This window comes from Chaetodon trifascialis, chromosome 6 (genome assembly GCF_039877785.1).
Source record: "Chaetodon trifascialis isolate fChaTrf1 chromosome 6, fChaTrf1.hap1, whole genome shotgun sequence".
NCBI lineage: Eukaryota > Metazoa > Chordata > Actinopteri > Chaetodontiformes > Chaetodontidae > Chaetodon > Chaetodon trifascialis.
Window position 1 is genome coordinate 17106281 of NC_092061.1, and position 19934 is coordinate 17126214.

General features: G+C 40.3%; 1 protein-coding gene across 1 annotated transcript; it reads right to left on the reverse strand.

Annotated features, from left to right (window-relative positions):
• Nucleotides 1-2258: 2258 nt before the first annotated feature.
• Nucleotides 2259-9437, reverse strand: krt1-c5 (keratin, type 1, gene c5). The gene is made up of 8 exons (XM_070964650.1): nucleotides 9051-9437; nucleotides 8430-8512; nucleotides 7367-7523; nucleotides 5823-5987; nucleotides 5603-5728; nucleotides 3433-3650; nucleotides 3152-3180; nucleotides 2259-2374 (listed from the first exon to the last, which is right to left on the reverse strand). Exons 1-8 carry the CDS (start codon nucleotides 9435-9437, stop codon nucleotides 2259-2261), a joined length of 1281 nt encoding a protein of 426 aa, XP_070820751.1.
• Between the last annotated feature and the right edge of the window lie 10497 nt (nucleotides 9438-19934).

The following is a 19934-nucleotide window of genomic DNA, read 5'->3' on the forward strand; positions in this document are numbered from 1 at the left end:
AGCCTTACCCTTTGTAATTTCAAACAATGAACCTGTCCTTTAAGTTAACTGTCAGTGGATTAAGATGAGAGACAATACAGTCACACACACACACACACACACACACACACACACACACACACACACACACACACTCTAACTTTCACTTAAACCTAACCTTAACCCCAGTCTTCACCCTGAAATTTAATGATTTACATTATGGAGACCTGTGTTTTGTCCCCATGAAGAAGGCCAGTCCGTACAATGTGACTGTGTAAACAGATTTATGTTCCCACATGCACTAGTACAGCAATACATGGCCATGCACGCACGCACGCGCACGCGCACGCACACGCACACACACACACACACACACACACACACACACACACACACACACACACACACACACACACACCTAAACACTTCAGTGATCAGGCATAAAACATAAAACTCAAAGGGGTAGAAATCCCCAAATGACAGCACTGCACTTTGCATTCTTTAACTGGGCGATCAAATGTCATGAGACATGGAGTCAAAAAAAAAAGAAAAAAAAGAGTTTCATGATAAAAATCACCAGAATCCTCTGAGTTGACGCCTAAAAGTCTTTTGCCAAAGTCTCAAGTGGAGAACATAAACCTTTGACACGATTTTTAGCTTTTGTTGTTTAACTGTGGGCTCATTGTCTCCATGCTGCCATGACATCTGACTTGGTTCTTTATCACAGTGACCCAGAATGACGCCACAATGGCCAATATTCACAGTACTGCAGCATTTTTGCTGTGGTCGTCTCATTTCACTGCATTCACACTTTGTCCACATCTGAAATGTATTTTCAGCTTTTTTGTTCCAACATTGCTTTAATTCCTCAAGGCTGTATGTAGCCTACATGTGCACACAAACTCCCAGAAAGTGACACTGAAACACAACACTCACGTGTACAAAGCCTGCTATCTGATACCACTGTATGCAAGTTTTGTAGTTTCTGTGCTCTTGGTGTAGAATCATATGTTTCTTTGTTTCCCCTCCTATTATATTCCTATTCCTGGTATCAGTCAAAGTTTCTGTTTGAGTGAAAGTCTCTCTAAAAGGACAGATACTTTTTCATTTTCAAACACTGTGTTTTATTGACTTTGCACATTTGCTTTGGTTGATCTGTTTGTTTCTATCATAAAACTACAGCACATTGCAATACTCCCATTACTGTTTTACAGTGAAACTATCATGCACATGCAGTGGATACTGTTGGAGGATTTTCTAGAAAGCTTTTGCTTACAATGAAGACAAATTTCAATCTACTACATTTACTGTAATCTTTCAGAAATCTCCTCTGTCAGCATTGAAGAAATAATTCACCATTGTGGGAAATACTCTTGTTCATTTTCATGTCAGTCAGTTTCAAGTTAGATGAGAAGATTGATACTGTTCGTATATCGGTGCACTAAAGATGAAGCTGCAGCCAGCAGCTGGTTAGGTTAGCTTAGCATAAAGACTTTTACATGTTGGTGTTTGTATAAATTAAACAAATCAGATTTAATGTGGTGATTAGTGAGCTTTAGAGGTGCTGGTAGGTGGGTTTTCTTAATGTTGGAGAAAACCTAGAGCAGCACGCTCCCATTGTTTCCAGTCTTTATATCAAGCTAAGCTAAGCTAAGCTAATCTAAGCTTACCGACTACCAGCTGTAGCTTCATACCTGAGGTCTTCTCATCTAACTCTTCTCAAGAAAGCTAATAAGTGTATCACTGAAAAATGACAGACTACACATTTGAATGAAAACAAGATTGAGTGTAAAAGTGTTTGGCAAAGAAATCTTGAGGGAACTATAACCATTTCCATTTTTTTTTTTTTTTTTTTCTTCTCCACATTTTGAGCAACTGAGCAAACTCCATCTGATGGGGAAGGCTATGAAATGTGGTTAAAATCCCTGGAAGCTAGTAAGTGTACCTTGAGATTTTTTGTCCACAGTGTGACATTTTTATTACTGTAAGTCCCAGCTCCATCTACTAGTATTTCTTCACAGGGGATCATTATGTTATGAGTTTTTCTTCCATTTTATTGCTCATACTGTATATACAGATATATGTCATGAGGGGCACATTTATTTTAGGACGAATTTTAATTTTACCTTTAATCCATTTCATTATATTTTTGAAAAGCTTAAGGAATTACAAATGCCACAAAATAAGGAAAACATGTAACAGAGAGGTGAGAATTGATCCACAGTCAGCAGGCACTTTGGGTGTAAGACACATTATTGCTCCTTCTCTGCACACAGAGCTCATTTCTTGCGCTCCTCAATCTGCTCCACCTCACTGGACTCATCTACCACCTTGCCATTGACCATGGTCTGGGTGACGACTTTTACAATTTTCCTGGTCCGTACATCTGGGTCTTCTGTAAAAGAATGAAACCAGGTTTGGTCACTTTTGCCACAACAAGTGCTGAATGATGTTGATCTCTCTTCTCTGCTTCACTGAAAAGCTGCGTTAACAGTCAACTACTAAAAATACAAAGCCTGCACGAGTATTAGTTTGCCATTAGGTGGTTATAAAGCCCCACTGAAATGCAATATCTTAACAATTTTGGCCACCAATACCCTCAAATGTAACCAAATATCAGTAAACTGCATACAGCATCCTTGCGCGTGCTGACTTCATGACAAAAAATACAAAAGGGATGACAAAGAGAGGAGATTGAACTCCAGTGAGGTCAGCTTTCTCTGGGTCAATCCTCACTTGTTTGGTGCTGTTTAGTTCTATTTTAACTCTTATCAGATGCTATGTGGGTATCAGATGACCCAAATGCCTTCATGCCTGAATTACATGTGGGCAAAAAGGAGAGTCTGCAAAACGTGAATGTTAAGGATTTTTTTTTTTTTTTTTGTTGCAAAAACAGATATCTGCGTTTTGATTTATTTTCCTGCATCATCTGTTTTGTACACCCCAGGGACTATCAATCTAAATAGTGTTAAGAATGACTTTTATCGGTTTAACAAATGATGATGACTCAGCAAAAAGGTTTTTCATCCCTTTTGTGTTTTTTTACATGTGACATCCTGCTATGAGACTATGTATAGAAAGTGTAGAGAGAACTTTACTCAATAAATCCTCGTGAATAGCTTTGGGTCGTTGATGGCATTTAGTAGGCATGAATAAAATAATCTGAACTTACTTTTAGGAGGTGGAGGTGTTTCTTTCACCCTGCAGGACAAAAAATAGGACAACTTAATCCAAGAAAGGCAACATAATGAAAACATGTCAAACTTTTAAGCTACTTCATTTATTTGGAGTGTACAATAGATTCAGGATAACCACTTGCACTCCTGTACAGCAGAAAGCAATACCACCAACAGGTATCAAGAAGTATGAATACTTTCCAGTTACAATAATTCTGAATAGAATTGAACTGTACATGTATATGGTTTTAAGTAAGGACTCCCAGCCCCCACTTACATTTCCTCTCCTTCCAGCAGCCTCCTGTAGGTGGCAATCTCCATCTCCAGGTTCTGTTTGATGCGCAGCAGCTGCTCGTAGTCGGTCTTGTTGCGTTGCATGTCCAAGCGCAGCTGAGACAGCTCATCCTCCAGCTGGGTCAGTGTGGCCTGAAGACGGTCCATTTCCACAGAGTATTTGTGCCCGGTTTCTCCCAGGTTTCCTTCCAACACACCGACCTGTTAACAGAGCGTACACATAATGATCACTGAAGGCAGGCGACAGGTTGTCCTATATTACAAAACAATGTACAATGAAGCAGACATTTTGTACATTGTGAACAGCATTTCAGTCCCACATATTGTATGTATTAAACATGCATGCTGTAGCAGGTTAACATCAACAAATCTCATCCACAACATTTAAGAGATAATACAATGAAACTCTACATTAAAAGGTTTGTCAGCTTCAAGTAAATCTGCTGGTTTCCTTTGGTTGTTCTCATTGTAGGTGATGCTTTATTTACAACTTTTTTCCACAACCTAATTTCAGTTTGACTTTAGCAAAGATAATCCAGTGTATATTATCAAGAGCTGAGTTTTACAGTCATCAATAATATTGTGTGTGAGATTACAAAACAACCCAACCTCTCAAAGGAATAGTTTGACATTTGGAAAAATATTTGCTTTCTTGCCCAAGGTTAGATGAGAAGATTGATACTCTCCTGATTTTTAGGCTAAATATGAAGCCACAGCCAAGAGAAGGTTATCTTAAATTAGCATAAAGACTGGAAACATTTACCTCTGAGGTAATAACAGAGAAATCACAATTAACTTTACCATCATATTTTGACATTTAAAACTGCATTGACAGAGTTTTTGGCCACTTGGGGGCAGTGGAACAAGCTGCAAACGTTGACATACTGTATAATCACATAATCACAATTAAAGTTACTATGACAAACATGGGAGCAAACACTTGCCTATTTACACAGCAGACACAGAATAACATTAATATTCTGGGCGCCTGGTTCAATATTCATTCTTCTTTTAGCTCTGTTTTGGTCTCAACCAACTCCTGAGAGAAATATGTGGTTGCTGAATGCTCCACTATGTTCACCAGCTACAGTAGGACAGGTAGTGAACAGTAGTGAACAGACCATTTTGCTGTTAACTGCTGCCTGCTGCAGCTGGAAATGACGCTACGGCTCACCACAACAGTAAAGTTGCAGGCAGTAAAGCCACAACAATGAGCTGAAAGATGCTAAAATGCTCTACAAAGCTAAGCAGAAGTGCTTTAGTGTTTGTTTGGTGATAATTCTCTGTAGGTTTGACACTATGAATGACTCCCATCACATTGCACATATTCATTTGAGACATAGTCATTGATACATATCATAAATATATTTCAAAGTGCAGCTCTAAATGCAGAGAGCCCACCTTTAAATGACAACGGTTAAGAGCTAACTGGCAAGCACTGATGTAAATGAAAGGCTAAAGCTTTTGGCTTAAAGGTTCTCTGTGGAGTTTTTACTACTCAATATTGCTTTGTAGGTTTACCTGTTGAGCTCATCCATTCTTCTCCCTTCATCACTCAACCAGAGATACTAGAGGCTGTCAGCATGATAATATCTCATTCAATACTGTGTGCTCACTATGAGCCAAACATCTATGAGCTATATTTGCCTCCAGTGAAGCCCTCTATGTGCTCTTTGATCTGTGTTCACATTTAACGGAAACACAGACAAAACACTTGCCTGTTTCACTCTGTGTCTTGTCAAACTGATTGATTATTGAAGCAGAATGAAATTGCTGTGTAAATTGTACCACTAGTAGCTCTTTGTTTACAAGCTGTTACCTATAGATAGGGCTGACGTGTGCAGTGTAAAGAAAGAAAGAGGTGAGGGCAGGGTTGAGTTCAAAACAAGTAGAGGAATGGCAACATGGATTTGATTAATCTCTGCAAGTCAGAGCAGCTACATACCGGTGTCTCTGAAGTCAGTAAGGGTTCAGCATTTCTTTAACTGGACATCTACCAGTTTGAATTCTGGCTCTCTAATTACTAGACCACCCGGCCACCTCACTGCTGAGGCGAGAGGTTAAGTATTACCCCTGCAGAAATAGGTAATTACTTACAGAGGCTCACATGTTCAGACTACACCTCTGCACAAAGTGTTTATGCAGTACGGTACCTGCTTCCGAAGACTATCAAGTTCGACTTCCAGAGCCTGCAGGAAGCGTCGTCTCTCACTGAGCTCACTTTGGGCACAGCGCAAAGCCTCATTGCTTTCTTTGACCTCTGACTGCACCGCTTCTAACTGTAGACACAAACATTAAATCAATACTGTAATGTACAGTAAACACAAAGGATAAATACCAGAAATATAAGAACTGATTCTTGCAGTGACTGACCTTCTTGAGGTACCAGGCCTCAGCCTCCTCCTTGTTCTTGCGAGCGATGCTCTCATACTGGACCCTCAGCTCAGCCATGATGGCCCCCAGATCAGGACCCTGAGCTGCGTCTACCTCCACATTTACCTGCTCGTTGGCCAGACGCGCCTTCAGAGAATTCATCTCCTGCAATGAATTAAAGAGGACGAAGGGCCAAGCAGTGCTTAATGCAGCAACATTTCTATCTTACACAATAAGTATTGAAAACCTGATTATTGCAGAGTTGAAAAATAAACAAACTCATGCAAAAAAAAGAGGCTTATTTGATGGTATATTTTATATAGATCCTATTTCTACGACTGAGTCCTGCAAACCCAATTTTCTTAATTTTTTTTAAATGAAAGAGTGAGAATATTTCTGTCATTAATGTATGTAATGTAATATATGTATTAATGTACTTTGATCTTAATAATATTGCTAATAATAATAATAATACATTGCTCTTTTATGTTGCTTTTCAGGGTACTCAAAGACGCTGCACGGAGAAAAAAAAAGAAATAATCTAGGATTGTGTCGGTGAAGGAGCTCGATCAGGTAGGGTGGGGCCAGGTTATTGAGGGCTTTGCAGGTCATGAGGAGGATTTTAAACCAGATGGTCAGGGGGATGGGAAGCTGATGGAGCTTGCAGTGGACGGGGGTGGTGTGGTCACGGGTCAGAGAGAGGGTGAGCAGGCAGGCGGCAGATTTGTATTGTATTTTTGCTTTAGGAAAGGTGGAGAGTAAAATGTCACAATTGACAGCAATATAAGAATAAAAGACCCATGTCAGCAAATTCCTGGGTTTCCTTTAGTGTCACTCACTTTTCCTAATTTTCTGTTGGCTATTGAACCTGTTTGCAATGCAGGCAAGATTAGGTCAGGTAACTGTATTACAGTCACATCAGACAACAATATGACACTACAGTTACGGTTTCACAGTTTAAGTGTTTTTTCCAGTTATTTACAGCCAGCTGGCATGTTCCAATGAGCTTTAACTGTCCCTGATTAACTCCTTCTTTGTTCTTCATAAATTCCAGTGTTTTCTGTCAAGTCTACCGGAGGTTCAGTCTACATCCTGGACACCACACCTTACTGTCTACACACACACAATCCCTGTGGCTGGATTGGCTCAAATAGTCCTGTCATGGGTGTTGTCTTGACATCTTGAAGCACCATGACTACAAAGACAAAGGGTGTGTCTGTAGACTTAACATTATCACGTTTCAGATACTGAATACTGTTAAAACTTGACTGAGAGAGCAAACACAAACAGCACTGGTTTATGACTACCTGTTTCACTTGTTGCTGATAGTGTGGAATGTATTACAACTCTGTGGTTTTTGGATGATATTAATCACGTTGAGGTGCAGGAAACCAGCTTCATGCAGCTCTGAGAATGCAGTGGGCTTCAAAGGCATCTCATATTTAAACACGGCTACACTTGACAACTTGTAAAAGTGATTATCTTGATGAGGAAATGTTCACTGATCACATTTAACGTGACCTTCACCTTGGCAGGGATCTCACCTCATCGTGATTCTTCTTAAGGAAGTAGAGTTCTTCCTTCAGACTGTCCAAGTCTCCACGCAGAGTGGCAATGATCTGGTCGTGGTCAGACTTTCCCCTTCTCAGAGCCTGACAGTCCCTCTCCACTGACTGGCAAAGGGTGGCCTCAGCCTCCCACCTGCAGACACCGTACAGTGGAGGATTAAAATAAGACGAAAGGAGGCCATCAGCAGACGTGTGCAACACCAGTCACAGTTTGTGTCTTTCAAGATCCTATCATTACATTTCTGGTCACAGTTAAGCATCTGGTTTTTGAAAGATGAATCCCAGCAGATGTTACAAAAACCATGAAAAAGTCTTCTGTGCATGTGGATCAAAAAGCATTCCATCTGATGCAACATTTCTAAGATTATATATTTATTATACTGTTTATACTGTTATATATTATACTGTTACTGTATGTGTATACTGCTTCCATATCATATAATTGGATTATTAAGTAGCATAAAATCAAGTCAAGTACCTCATATTTGTACCTAAGTACAGTACTGGAGTAAATGTACTTTGTAACTATTGATGACGACACGTACAGTACGACACAAACTAGGCATAGTGCAGCACATACAAACAAGCACAGAATGCATGAAGTCACTCAAAAAAGTGGATGCACACGCGTGAAAAATACCATGCAAAGATGTGCGTAGAAAGTACACATGCACTTTGCTACTAATGCCATAAATCACTGCCAATTGATGTTTCACTCCTTCACATCAGGCCGCAGAACATACCATCAACACTCTGTGAAAAACACCAGCAGTGGGTGTATCCTGACTCCATGAGTCTCACCTTGCCAACTGTGGACTCATCAGAAATGGACAGCGTCTCTTTGACCTGCACATTCTATCACATCCTGCACTCACCGATGGCACGAGCGTCTCCTGCGGGTGCCTGAGCACCGTGGGAATGGGGCTCTTATTTCACAGCCTGACATAAAGGTCATTTATTCACATTGCTTTGCAGTCTGGCGCTCCCATGTGAACACTCACAGGCAAGTAAAATAAAGGAACTCCTGTGTGACACTCACTTGACCCTGAAGTCATCAGCCGCCAGCTTGGCATTATCAATCTCCAGCATGATCCGGGCGTTCTCCAGCGACTTCTTCCTCACCTGAGCAGTGACCATGGTGAAAAGTTCAGTAAGAGGATGGTATGGAGGAGGAGAGATCATATGTACTTTTTATAATGTGTGTGTGTGTTTTACTCCAAAATCATACACGCTCTTACTAAAACACATCACCCTGGAAATCCAAATCTCTCAGGCTGCAGATGCACATCCTGAATCTCTTACAAAGGCTGCTTTGTGGACCACGTCAACAGGTTTTTCTTTTTCTCTTATGTCAATATCCACAGTAGTCATTCTGCTGCCTAAAGCACTGGCTTTGAAGGTTAATGTTAAGTTGGAGGACAGTTACGTTTCTATGTTTTCAGTGTCACAAGAAAAGGGCATGTACACACTGGATAGATGTTGCTAAAAAAAAACAATGTATGAAGTACCATTGTGACATTTCAACATTACACCTTCCTCATGTAATATTTAACGTGAAGATTTATATATAGACTTTACCTAATTCAATGTGAATCTGAGGTCAAGCCCATCAATTATGTTAACATGCAACCAGATTCAATCTGATCTACTGGTCACTGACCTCCTGCCCGATGACATGTGCCTGGGCCATCATCCCCTCAATGTCATGTCCTTTTGGAGCCCTGTCCAGCATAAGCTGCTTGATCTTCCCCTCCAGTTCACTGTTGGATCTCTCCAGTGAGCGCACTTTGTCTAGGTAGTTGGCCAGCCGGTCATTCAGGCACTGCATGGTCTCCTTCTCATTGGCTGCAACACCAAGGCCGTTGAAGGAGAGGCTGGAGCCAAGCATGTTGAGGCCATTGCCCATTGAGACGGAGCGGGACAGCGACAACGTGCTGACGGAGATGGGAGGCTTGGAGCGGATGCTGCGCCCACTGTCCCTCACAGACATGCTGGAGAAGGATGGCTGACGTGCCGAGTAGCTGCGTACAGACAGGGTGGAGGCCATGGCGTCCACTGCAGAAGATTCAAACCAAAAGTTTTATCAGTGCTCTTACGTATGAAGGACCAGATGTACAACTTTGTGTCAATGAGCAAGACAACATCACAGACCCTTAAGCATGCATTTTATTGATGAATGAGACGAAAGACGATGAAAGTTTAGTCTTGACCTTGGAAACAGCAGCAAAGAACGAGCAGGAAGGTCAAGAACGAACCTCCAGTCAATTCCAAAACATTCGCTTGTTTTGTGTCACTTTTTGGAGCACTTTGAGTACTTTGGCTTATAGGCTATTGTGTGTCTGTTGATGTTTTACTTTTTTGTAGTCATTTTACATCTCTTTCTATAGTTTTTTTTTTTTGCATCTGTCGATACACATTTTGCATCTGTTTATACTTGTTTCGTCTTGCTTGTAGTTGTTATGCATCTCTCCCTGGTTTTGCATCTGTAGTCTTGTGCCTTTGTACAGTAGGTACATTGTGTCCTTTTGTGTCTCTTCTCTAACTTTTTGTGTCTCTCTGTAGTCAAATTGTGTCTCTCTGTAGTCAATTTGTGTCTCTCTGTAGCTGTTTTGGGTCTCTCTCTAGTTGCTTTGCATCTCTTTGCAAGGGCTTAATTGAATTTCCAGTGAAACATGTTAACAGTCACTTCAGACAGAGGCTTGTTAGGCTCATTCAGTGATCCAGCTACTAAATGTACACAGATGGAGAATTTACTAGATTTCAAGGCATCCCTCCTTCAGCATTGGACAGTTTCTGTGTCAGAGTAGCTGTGAGCTTTAAAACTTCTTCCTGTGTAAAACTGAAAACTTTATTGCTCATTCAGTGATAATGAGAGGTTATTTGATGAGTAAGAACAGCACTGAAAGAATAAAATAGTACTTACATTGAGCTCAGGTCTTCAGTACGTTTTGTCTTGTGCTGCTCTGTCAGATTTCGAACCTGATGGTGTGAGTGACCGTTGTTGCTGGACCAGTTTTCACAGGTGAGTTTGACTGCAGAGGCACAACTGTCTTTGTCAGGGGTGGAGCCACTGCTGGCCTGTCCAATCCCATAGCAACAAATAGGAGGATGCAACTTGACACCTTGTAGAGGAGTGAAAAAAAAAAAACCCAAACTGTGGCACACATAAACTAAACTAGTGTAAGAATATTAAAATGCAGGTCCTTTTCTGCAGCATCACAGGTTTGCAAACAGCAGCTGTAAGTTGACACTTGATTTAGATTGTGAAACAGTAAAACTAAATTCTAAACTAAACTGAATTCAGATTTAATTTTATTATCCAAAGAAGGAAAATCATCAGTGTACTGAGGTGTTTTCAGTGCATTTAGACCCTGCTGTTGTGGATTTGATCAAAAATGCATGATAGAGATGCTTGATTAGTGAGAAAAATGGTACTCATACTCGTCATGAATATGTATTAGATGATGTAAATGTAAACTAGCAGTAAATCATCTCATGAGCAGGATACACACTTTTTGAGCTATATTTAGGCTCATTACTCCATACAGTGACATCAGCCTCTTCAGGTCTTCATCTGACCTGTATGGTGAAACCGAAGGGCAAAATGGTGTGGCTAGCAGGCTGGAAACAGGGGCTGCGCTGTCTCCACAGTGATCCCATTGAGTGCGGACACAATGCACTCTGAGTGATGTGAGGGAGCCGGCTCCACCTGAGGATGGTCTGGCGGGAAGGGGAGAAACAGGAGGAAGCAGGAACAATGGAGGGACAGAATGAGAAGAAAGAGAAGACCCCTGAGAAATGCAGGGCGTAGGTCTGACAGAACTGGAAAGGTGGCCTATATTCCCACACAAACAGACAGAAACAGATACACACACACACCTTTTTGATAAGTATCAAAAATCTCTCAGCCCTCTCTTGCTGGTACACCGTATGCAATTCCTTGTTACTCTATTGTAAAGTTCATCTGGTGATTATTATAATCTTTGTAGGATCAGATCACACAGTGACACTGAACTGGTTTTGTGCCTTACTTCCCTCTCTCTACACCCAACCGCACTCACACATGCTCCTTACATGCATACAATCCCAACAAGGAAAAGATGTGCCCTCCAAGCTGCTCAGATCATCCACATGATCAAATCAAGTCTTTTATAGCAGATAAAGCAGATGTAATATCAGCGTTGCATCCTGGTAGATTAGATTTTTTACACTGTTCTGTGTGGAAAGTTTCTTTTGTGCTGTTTGTAATCTGAACAAGTTGTCACCTATCCAGCACAGTAACACGAATACCTTAACTCTATCCAGCTGTCCACAACAAAAGAAAATTACATTTCCCGTCTTCCTGAATGTGGTATTAAGTCTTGGACTGTTGTGCTGGATTGCATGACATTGTACAGGTGTTTGTGGCGACGCCAACAGCTCTTACAACAACACAATCTAATACATGTGACAGAAAGCACGCGGGCTCATGTGTAGCATATATCCTTTTTGAAATAACATCTCTCAGGAACACATGAATGTTATTCCTCTGAAGTGTCATTCTGGAGGGGATTGTTGGGGTATTTTCAGATGAATACAGGTGGAGGATGCAGCATGGATGTACTGCCACCTTGTGGGTGTAAAAACACGACACATTATGTAGCATTAAGTTAATTTGGAACACATGCAAAAATGCTGCTAACAGCAACTGTTTCAGTGCTCAAATATGTTATTACTGAAGACTGTATATAAAGATTGATAAAGATATATAAAGATCTCTATATACAGTTTATGTATTATACACAACATAAGCCCAAAATAAACAAGGCTGACAAACAAATAAATCCATGTTTTAGTGTATGATGCTCTAGCTTCATGAAAATTTGGTATAAGGATGCATTATTTTGACACTTCATTTTCAACACAGGACATCTTAATATGAACATATTTTAAGACAACATGTACATTATTATTGACATATAATGAGCAGGAAAGCAGCAGAAATGAATGTTGACCCACAGATGAAACACAGCTATTCAAAAAAAAATGACAGCGCCCACATTTCAGCTCAAGCTTAACATTTCAAATTCAATTTTGTGTAATTTTCTGCAGCTTTGGTTTGGTCTCCACCAGCTCCCCAAGGAAACATATATATGGGACTTTATCTGATCCATGTTCTTGAGTGACATATTAGTTACAGTACATGAACACCACAAAGCCCAAACAATCAATTATATTATAGAGCTGCAGAACTGGATGGTAATTATGGGTTCATTATTACAAATGACCTCTTTTCACATTACAGAGAGTTCTTTCATTCAGTGTTAAAGAATAGTTAGTGCAGCATTGCTGTGCATCTTAAACATAATGTAAGTGGTTTCAGGTCACACAGCTGCTACTGCATACATAGAAAGTGTATTATACAGGTATTTTTCACTGTCAGATTTTGTTTTTCTCTATTGATAAAAATACTACAATGGTGCTTCCTGTTTTTTGTCTGTAATGGAGAGTAGACTGAGCGTCAGGAGCACTGTTCACTTGGTCCTGATCATCCATCACCTTGTCCCAATCATAACATTTAAGCAGTGTCAGTAGCCAATTACCCCTTCCCCTACATAGCATGACAGTGTGTCCTGAACTAAAATTTACAACATACAGTTGAATGCAGAGGTCGAAACATTCAAACAGGCTGCTGTGAGATCTTATCTACAATACAGCAATACAGATGAATGCACTAGATTGACTTTGTTGTATTGGTTTAATAAAACAGGCATGGTTGTTTTACAGTTTTTCCGTCTGTCTACGATATATTAAAGATATCATTTTCCTGAATGCGAGTCTGGAAATATGAGGAATTTCTGGCAAGATAAGATCAGATAATTATTATCCTTTCTGCTGAATTGTATTGAAAAGCAGCTCATTTCAAACCCATCTGGGAATACGTGCATTGTATTAACTTGGAAATAGTTCTGCCTTCAGTCTTCCAGTGTGTTGTAGCGCCACCATCCAGCATGCAGCAGACAGGAGAGTGGTTTAACTCCTGCTCCAGCTTCTTATAAATCAAAATGAAGTGCTGTGATATTTCAAAAGTGGTTGTCGTCCCCCTCCCCCCACCCCAAATAAACACATTCTGGGAACCTGCTGTGGAGTCCTGTGTTTATTTTTGCATAGTGCACCATTGGCCGTCAGCCTGGGTGAAGTGAATCATATGTTTCAACTATTTCCTTGCTTTTCATCAGCCCTCCTCCTGCTCTCGTGTGCTACTGTAAGAGTCATAGTTTACACACGAAAAAAAGTTTCTTTGTTTATTTCTCAGAATTTCTATTGCACACTATGTACCAGCCCGCAGTCCAGAGTCAAATAAATTTGTTTTGCTTTGTTTTGGCTTTGTTTGGAAACTTGATACTGAATCCAGTTGTGTAGAGCTTTTATAGCCGGGGTTAAATGGTAGGCCTGTGCAATATCCACATTTAAACAAAACACCCTAAGCCACAAAGTAAATTCATTGTGGTCCAGTTTGCCTACAGAAAGGACGTTTCACCTAAAAATGTTCACTCATGTCGTGTTAACACTTGCGCTGCTGTTTGTTGACGTGGTCCTGCTCCGAAGCCTCAGATAGTCCAGTTTTGAACAACAAATTTAGTTGGTCTGAGAGGAGCTCAAATTGCTGGTTTTCTCTTGTGTCGCCAAACAGCTGATGGATGACATTACATTTAGATGTGATGCTTTAAGTGCTTCCAGGAATAGGCAGCTGTTGTTGAGGAAAACTCCCAATGCGTTTTGAAGCAGGATAGCACATTTATTTGGTTGCGAACAAGTTGAAAACCACAGAAAATTTGCAAGTCAAGTTTACAACTAGACCTAATTAAAAGCAAAACTAAACAACAGCGTAGGTGTCATGAGTTTATGCTTCAAAGATAACTGTTCATGAGTGCTCTGTCTGACAGATTATGAATTAAGTCAATGTGTCTGCTAAGCCCTGCCCCTTAGTTACTATTGCTATGACATATTTACAGCAGACCATAAATACATGGTGACCCTCTGAGGTCAGACTTAGACTTAAACAACTTTTATTGTCATTCAGTAGACAGTAAGTGTATATGCTCAGAGTGGTAAGCTCAACTGCTGTCATCAAAAGGATAATGTAGTACTGCTGTGCTCCAGGTTGCAAATCACATAAATGTAGGTAATCAGACAGATCATATAATTTCACTGCTTCCTGGATGACCGGCAGCTGAAAAGACAATGTAAAAAAAAAAAAACAGGCGTATCTTTCCAGCCTCTTCATGCCACATAAAACACTGCTAAAGAGCTTGTTGGATGTGATCTGTGTGAATATTACACAGAAACACGTGCTTCAGTGAGCATAATGTCACATGATGTTACTGATTCAACCAGAACAATTCAGAGTTAAGGTGGAGAGACAGCAAGAGAGTTAGCGTTACAGAGCAAGCTTGATTACAATCAGTGCATTTTACTTGCAGGGTTAAATAAAGGTGTCCAAGTTTTGTGTTGATATTTCAGAATTAATTTAGGCTTTGTGTTGTGTTGTGTAACAATACCAAGTGCTCATGGGTTCTCAGTGTTTTAACTCCCCACTGTCTTTTCAGTTGCTGATCAATCAGGAAGCAGTGAAACATACGACATGCAACCTGGAGCACAGCAGCAACATTATCTTTTTGATGACAGCATTCGAACTTCCCGCCCTGAGCATGATGTCAGATAAAATTGGCCACTGTGTGAATACGGTCTTTGATGCTGCTCAAAATTGCTAGTAATTTTTGAAACAATAGGTCCTTGATTTCTGACAAGGGTGAACAAAAGCAGTCTTCTCATCCAATCAAGATGTTGGGTTTATGTTGCTGGTAGAGTTTATCAGATGAAACTAGGCAGCTCCATTCAATTCTATTGACAACATTGGAATAGCCTCCTAACTATTGTGCAAAGATGACAACAGCCTTATATTACACCAAATCAGAAAGAAAATACAAACAAAGTTAGCGGGTAAAAAGAGAAGTCACTAACACCAGGCCTAGTTTAAATTGTGGTTTAGTAGCATCTTGCTCTGAATTTTTTTTTCTAACTTAACCCTACATGATAATATAGTAAGCTAATGACATGCCCTAGGTTTTTACTGCTGTAGCTAATAAGCTAGTTAGCTGGGCATGCTAATGTCAAGCAGTTTATGTTACACGCAGTTCAATCTATGCTTCATATTTATACTTATTCTGGTCTTGTGTTTTCACTTTCAGGAAAGCCAGGAAAAAAGACATCATACTGTCAACACTTAAAATAACAAGTATCTCTCTAACGCTGGCCTGTTGCACACTGACACATGGAAAATCTTGTTAGACCTCCAGTGCCGATTTAGTTAGTGAACATTGTACCAATTTAGCATTGATATAATTTTGCCTTTTGGGGGTTTCAGACAAAACTTAAAAATAAACTTTTGAATGTCTTTTACCACGTGAAAAATAAGGCTCAGCCTCACTTGAGCATTTTTTTCTTAACAAATGTTAACAATGAAGCTAAAGTGGTTATTTTATCAGTAGACTGTGAAATGTAGAGATGTGTATTGTCTGCATTGCTACATTTTACTCCAAAAACAGTATTCCTTTACATTGTCAGTTTGGTGACAATGTGGGTTGCTTTCTTTTTATAAAACATATTATCCAACCTTTTTTATTTATGCATTGAAACTGAAACATTATCGTGCTCATCAGCCATTCAGACACTTTACATGGCACCATTAGTTCAGTTGAATAATATCCTGAAGTGAAGCAGGAAAAAAAAAACTCACAAGAACCTGCCAGCATATGGCAGCATCTGAATCAAACTTGAGGAGGAGGAGGAGGAGGAGGAGGAGGAGGAGGAGGGTGCTGATGAAGATGGCCCATGTTGCAATCTTCCACAGAGGTTTTGTTGACTGTTGTGCAGGGGAGAGCTCATCAGCGTGAAGGAGAGAAATTTGAATACGCTGAGACGGGGGGGCACTGCACTGTATCTGCTCATTAGGCGGGCGATGCTGTAATTTAGAGAGCGAGCAGCTCTGCAATCAGGGGCCTATTCATTAGCATGGGGGGCCCGCTTTCATCTGTAACCACTTGAAGCTGCCAATCACTGAGGCGGACGCATGACATGATGACAAAACGGGGCGGCTTAAATGTTCAGGGATGCTTGTGCATGGAGAGAGACATGCCTTAACGTTGCTTTAAGCGCTCATATCTGAGAGGGACTTTAATGGGGAAGAAATGTGCGTTTTTACAGTGTAGTGCTGGCAGGTGGCCCAAACTATGTCAGCCTGATAATCATCTCTCTGCTCAGCATGAAGACAGCTTTTGTTCTCAGATTTCACAAGGAGGCTTCGTTTTCCTGAAAGTTTCTTCCTGGGTTGAATTGATTGAAAGTGATTGATTGGAAAAAGAAGTTTGACTCAAAGGTAAAGTTCAGGAAAGAATGAGAGTATTGCATCAGTCCTCTTTTTTTTTTTTTTTTTTTTACACGTTACATTAGGTGCTCTTAGGTATACGATGCACTCCCTCACAAAGACAGATGTACCTAAAAATCTGACAATGATGCAGACACAGACACTCACTCACACCTGTCAAATCAACGTTTGGGCATCTTTAATGAATCTCTGAGAGGGATAACTCATTGTCATGTTTCTGACGTTGCTGCTCCATCTCAACAGGAGAAATACTGCTGTCACTGCAAACTATATTAATGCAGATGTGGTTACACTCTGCATTTTTAATCAAATCGCATGTTTGTGTTCCCCTGCTTTAATTCCACAGAGAAAACAAAACGAATCAAATATCCACCAAAATACATAAGCAGCAATCTAAAAAATCTATTTATTCTTCATAGGAATAGTCTGGCAGTTTGGTAAATAATCTTATTCACTTCCTTCCTGAGAATTAGATGAGATGACCCATACTACTTTTATGTCTGTCTGTTAAATATCACCTAAAGCTGCAGCCAGCAGCAGTTAGGTTAGCATGAAGATCAGAGACCAGGGGAAACAGCGAGCCTGCTGGCTCTTTCCAAAGGTAAAACAAATCCCCAATCAGCACCATCTAACCCTGACCCTAACCAAGCAACCAACACTAGCCAATCAGAGGAAAGTCCAGTCCAGTGAGTGTGTATTTTTGCAGCACTGGGCCTTAATGGACAATTGTTTTTGGGTTAACGGGCTGTCTCGTGGACCAGTGGGACATTTTTCAGACTACTGGCATTTTTGGAATAATGAGCAGTCCCCTTTCCACTGTTTCATGTCTTTTTGCTAAGATAAACTGCTAATGTTAGCTTCATGTTTACTAAGCAGACATGAGAGTGGTAGAGTATTTTCCAAAATGTCAAGCTATTCCCTTAAGGTTGACTGCTGGATTATTAATTTAGGAATGACTGGCATGAGACCAACCTTCCAGTCCAATTTCCAACTACAGAGCATTTTACTGGTATGATATTATTTCTCTGTGACACATACTGTACATGCATATTGGTAACTGCTAGAAAGAGGTCTTTGTGTAAGTGATTGAAAAAAATGGTTGATTTATTGATTGACAAAAAACATCTGAAACTGTTCTATCAGTTATCCAGTTCTGTTTCTCACTTGTAAGGATTTGTTGATTGTCTTTTTTCTACCATCTTTAAGTTTTGGACTGCTAGTTGGACAAAAAAGCAATCTAAAGGCGTCACCTTGAGTTTTACAATTACAATTACAATTTGTCATTTGGCAGACACTTTATCCAAAGCGACTGCATATGAGGTTTTCATACATCACAATCTTGATAGTTTTAGTCCAGTCCTGTTATAATGCACTGCCAATTTAGGGAAAGGCTCACAAGATGCCACAGATAGGAGAGATGATGTGACATCTTACACTATGCTTTCATTGCTCATTACTTCTTTGAAAAGGCTGAGCTGTGACAGTGTACAGTCACTGTGAGCAGCTGCAGCTGCTCTGCCTGGCTGTGGTGGTTGAAACTGAGGCTATGGATAGAGTTATGGTTATGGTAGCTGTACGACTCTTTACAGCTCAAATTAGCATTAGCCCAGCGAGCATTGTTAAGCCACATGGGATTTGCACTGGCGGTGCTTCTATCAGACACAAAAGATGTGTTACTCGTATGCCACTGGAGTTCAGGAATACAGTGGCTTCAATAAAATGCTCAGCCAGCAGAAGCAGGTCACTTCACTGCACACATACAACCCCTGCATGTGCTTAGTGTTACACCCGTTATAAACTAATGTGTCACTGCCGTAATGGTAACAACTGAAGCACAGCCATGGCTGCAGCCACAATCACAGTGACAACCGAAGCTCAGTCATCCCACAGCGATAGTCACAATCACAGTGAGTCTGTCTCAATCAGCTTCAGCAGCAACTCTGCAAGTTATCTATCCAGCTGCAATGATACAGACTGCAGCCACACCTAGCTCAAGCTGGGCCCAATTGCAACCAGCATTGGTCCATTACATGATACTTAATACTGCATCAAAGTACAGTTATCAGAGGGAATGCAAATGTAAGAAAGAAAAAAATAAAATAAAATAAAATAAAATAAAATAAAATAAAATAAAATAAAATAAAATAAAATAAAATAATATATATATATAACACAGTGACCTTTTGTGGCCTCCATAATTTTCTGACATTTTACAGAACTAATCTTTATTTGATTAATTGGGAGATAATTGGCCAATAAATCAACAATGAAAGTAGTTTCAAATATAAGCCACCGTTGCTACAAATGAGATGGAATGTGTTAGTTTGTGGTCTTTAAAGATGCTGGTTTGCAGATTTATTCATCGTACCTCTTCGGACAGAAGCAGACTGTTTCCAGTCTTTTTCCTAAGCCAAGCTAACGGGCTACAAGCTGCAACCTTAAATTAAATGGAAAACTGTGGGAGCGGTTTTGATATCTTATCTGTTGAGCAGAATATTATCAGTGTATGTTTTGTGTTTATGTAAAACAAATAAATACTGGATGATACATCATCATCAGATATGTTTAAACTCCCAAATATCACTATCTCCACCAGCCTGAGAAATCCTGTATCCAGTTGCTCTCAGGATTGTGAAACGAGACATGTGCAGCGTGGATGGGCGTGGTGCACTCTTAATTTATTACAGTGGTGAACACCCCTCCACATTGATCCAGTTTGGAAAATCCAGATCTAATGATATCCTTTGACTCAAAGTATCCAATTCATTCTTCCCATCTCAGCCCCTTAAGTGCTGCCAATCAATGTAACAACTGTAGAAAATCTGTGTTAAAAGGCCTTCGAAAAACCAACAAACTGCCCGATCAATGGCCGTGCTTTGAGTGAAAAGGTCGTTTCAAATAATCGTGTGCACAACAGGATTGGTCGCATGTCCTGTTGAGCGTCAATTGGAGATGATGTGCAGGTTTGTCACAGGATATTGCCCTCAATAACAGGTCACTGCAGGTACTTGGCCTCTGACAGGTCACCCCTTCAATTTTTGGAGCTCTTAGTGTAAAAATAGAGTCCTGATATAATGTGCTACCAGCAGAGATGCATTCACGTTTCTCTGTAATGAT

Excerpts from the sequence above, each read along its gene's own strand:
- krt1-c5 (XM_070964650.1), bottom strand. The coding sequence starts at position 9,437 with ATGGCCTCCACCCTGTCTGTACGCAGCTACTCGGCACGTCAGCCATCC. Across the intron at positions 5,988-7,366 it reads TTAAGAAGAATCACGATGAG|GAGATGAATTCTCTGAAGGC; the intron begins GTGAGATCCCTG and ends AATTCATTGCAG. Across the intron at positions 2,375-3,151 it reads AACACCTCCACCTCCTAAAA|AAGACCCAGATGTACGGACC; the intron begins GTAAGTTCAGAT and ends ATTCTTTTACAG.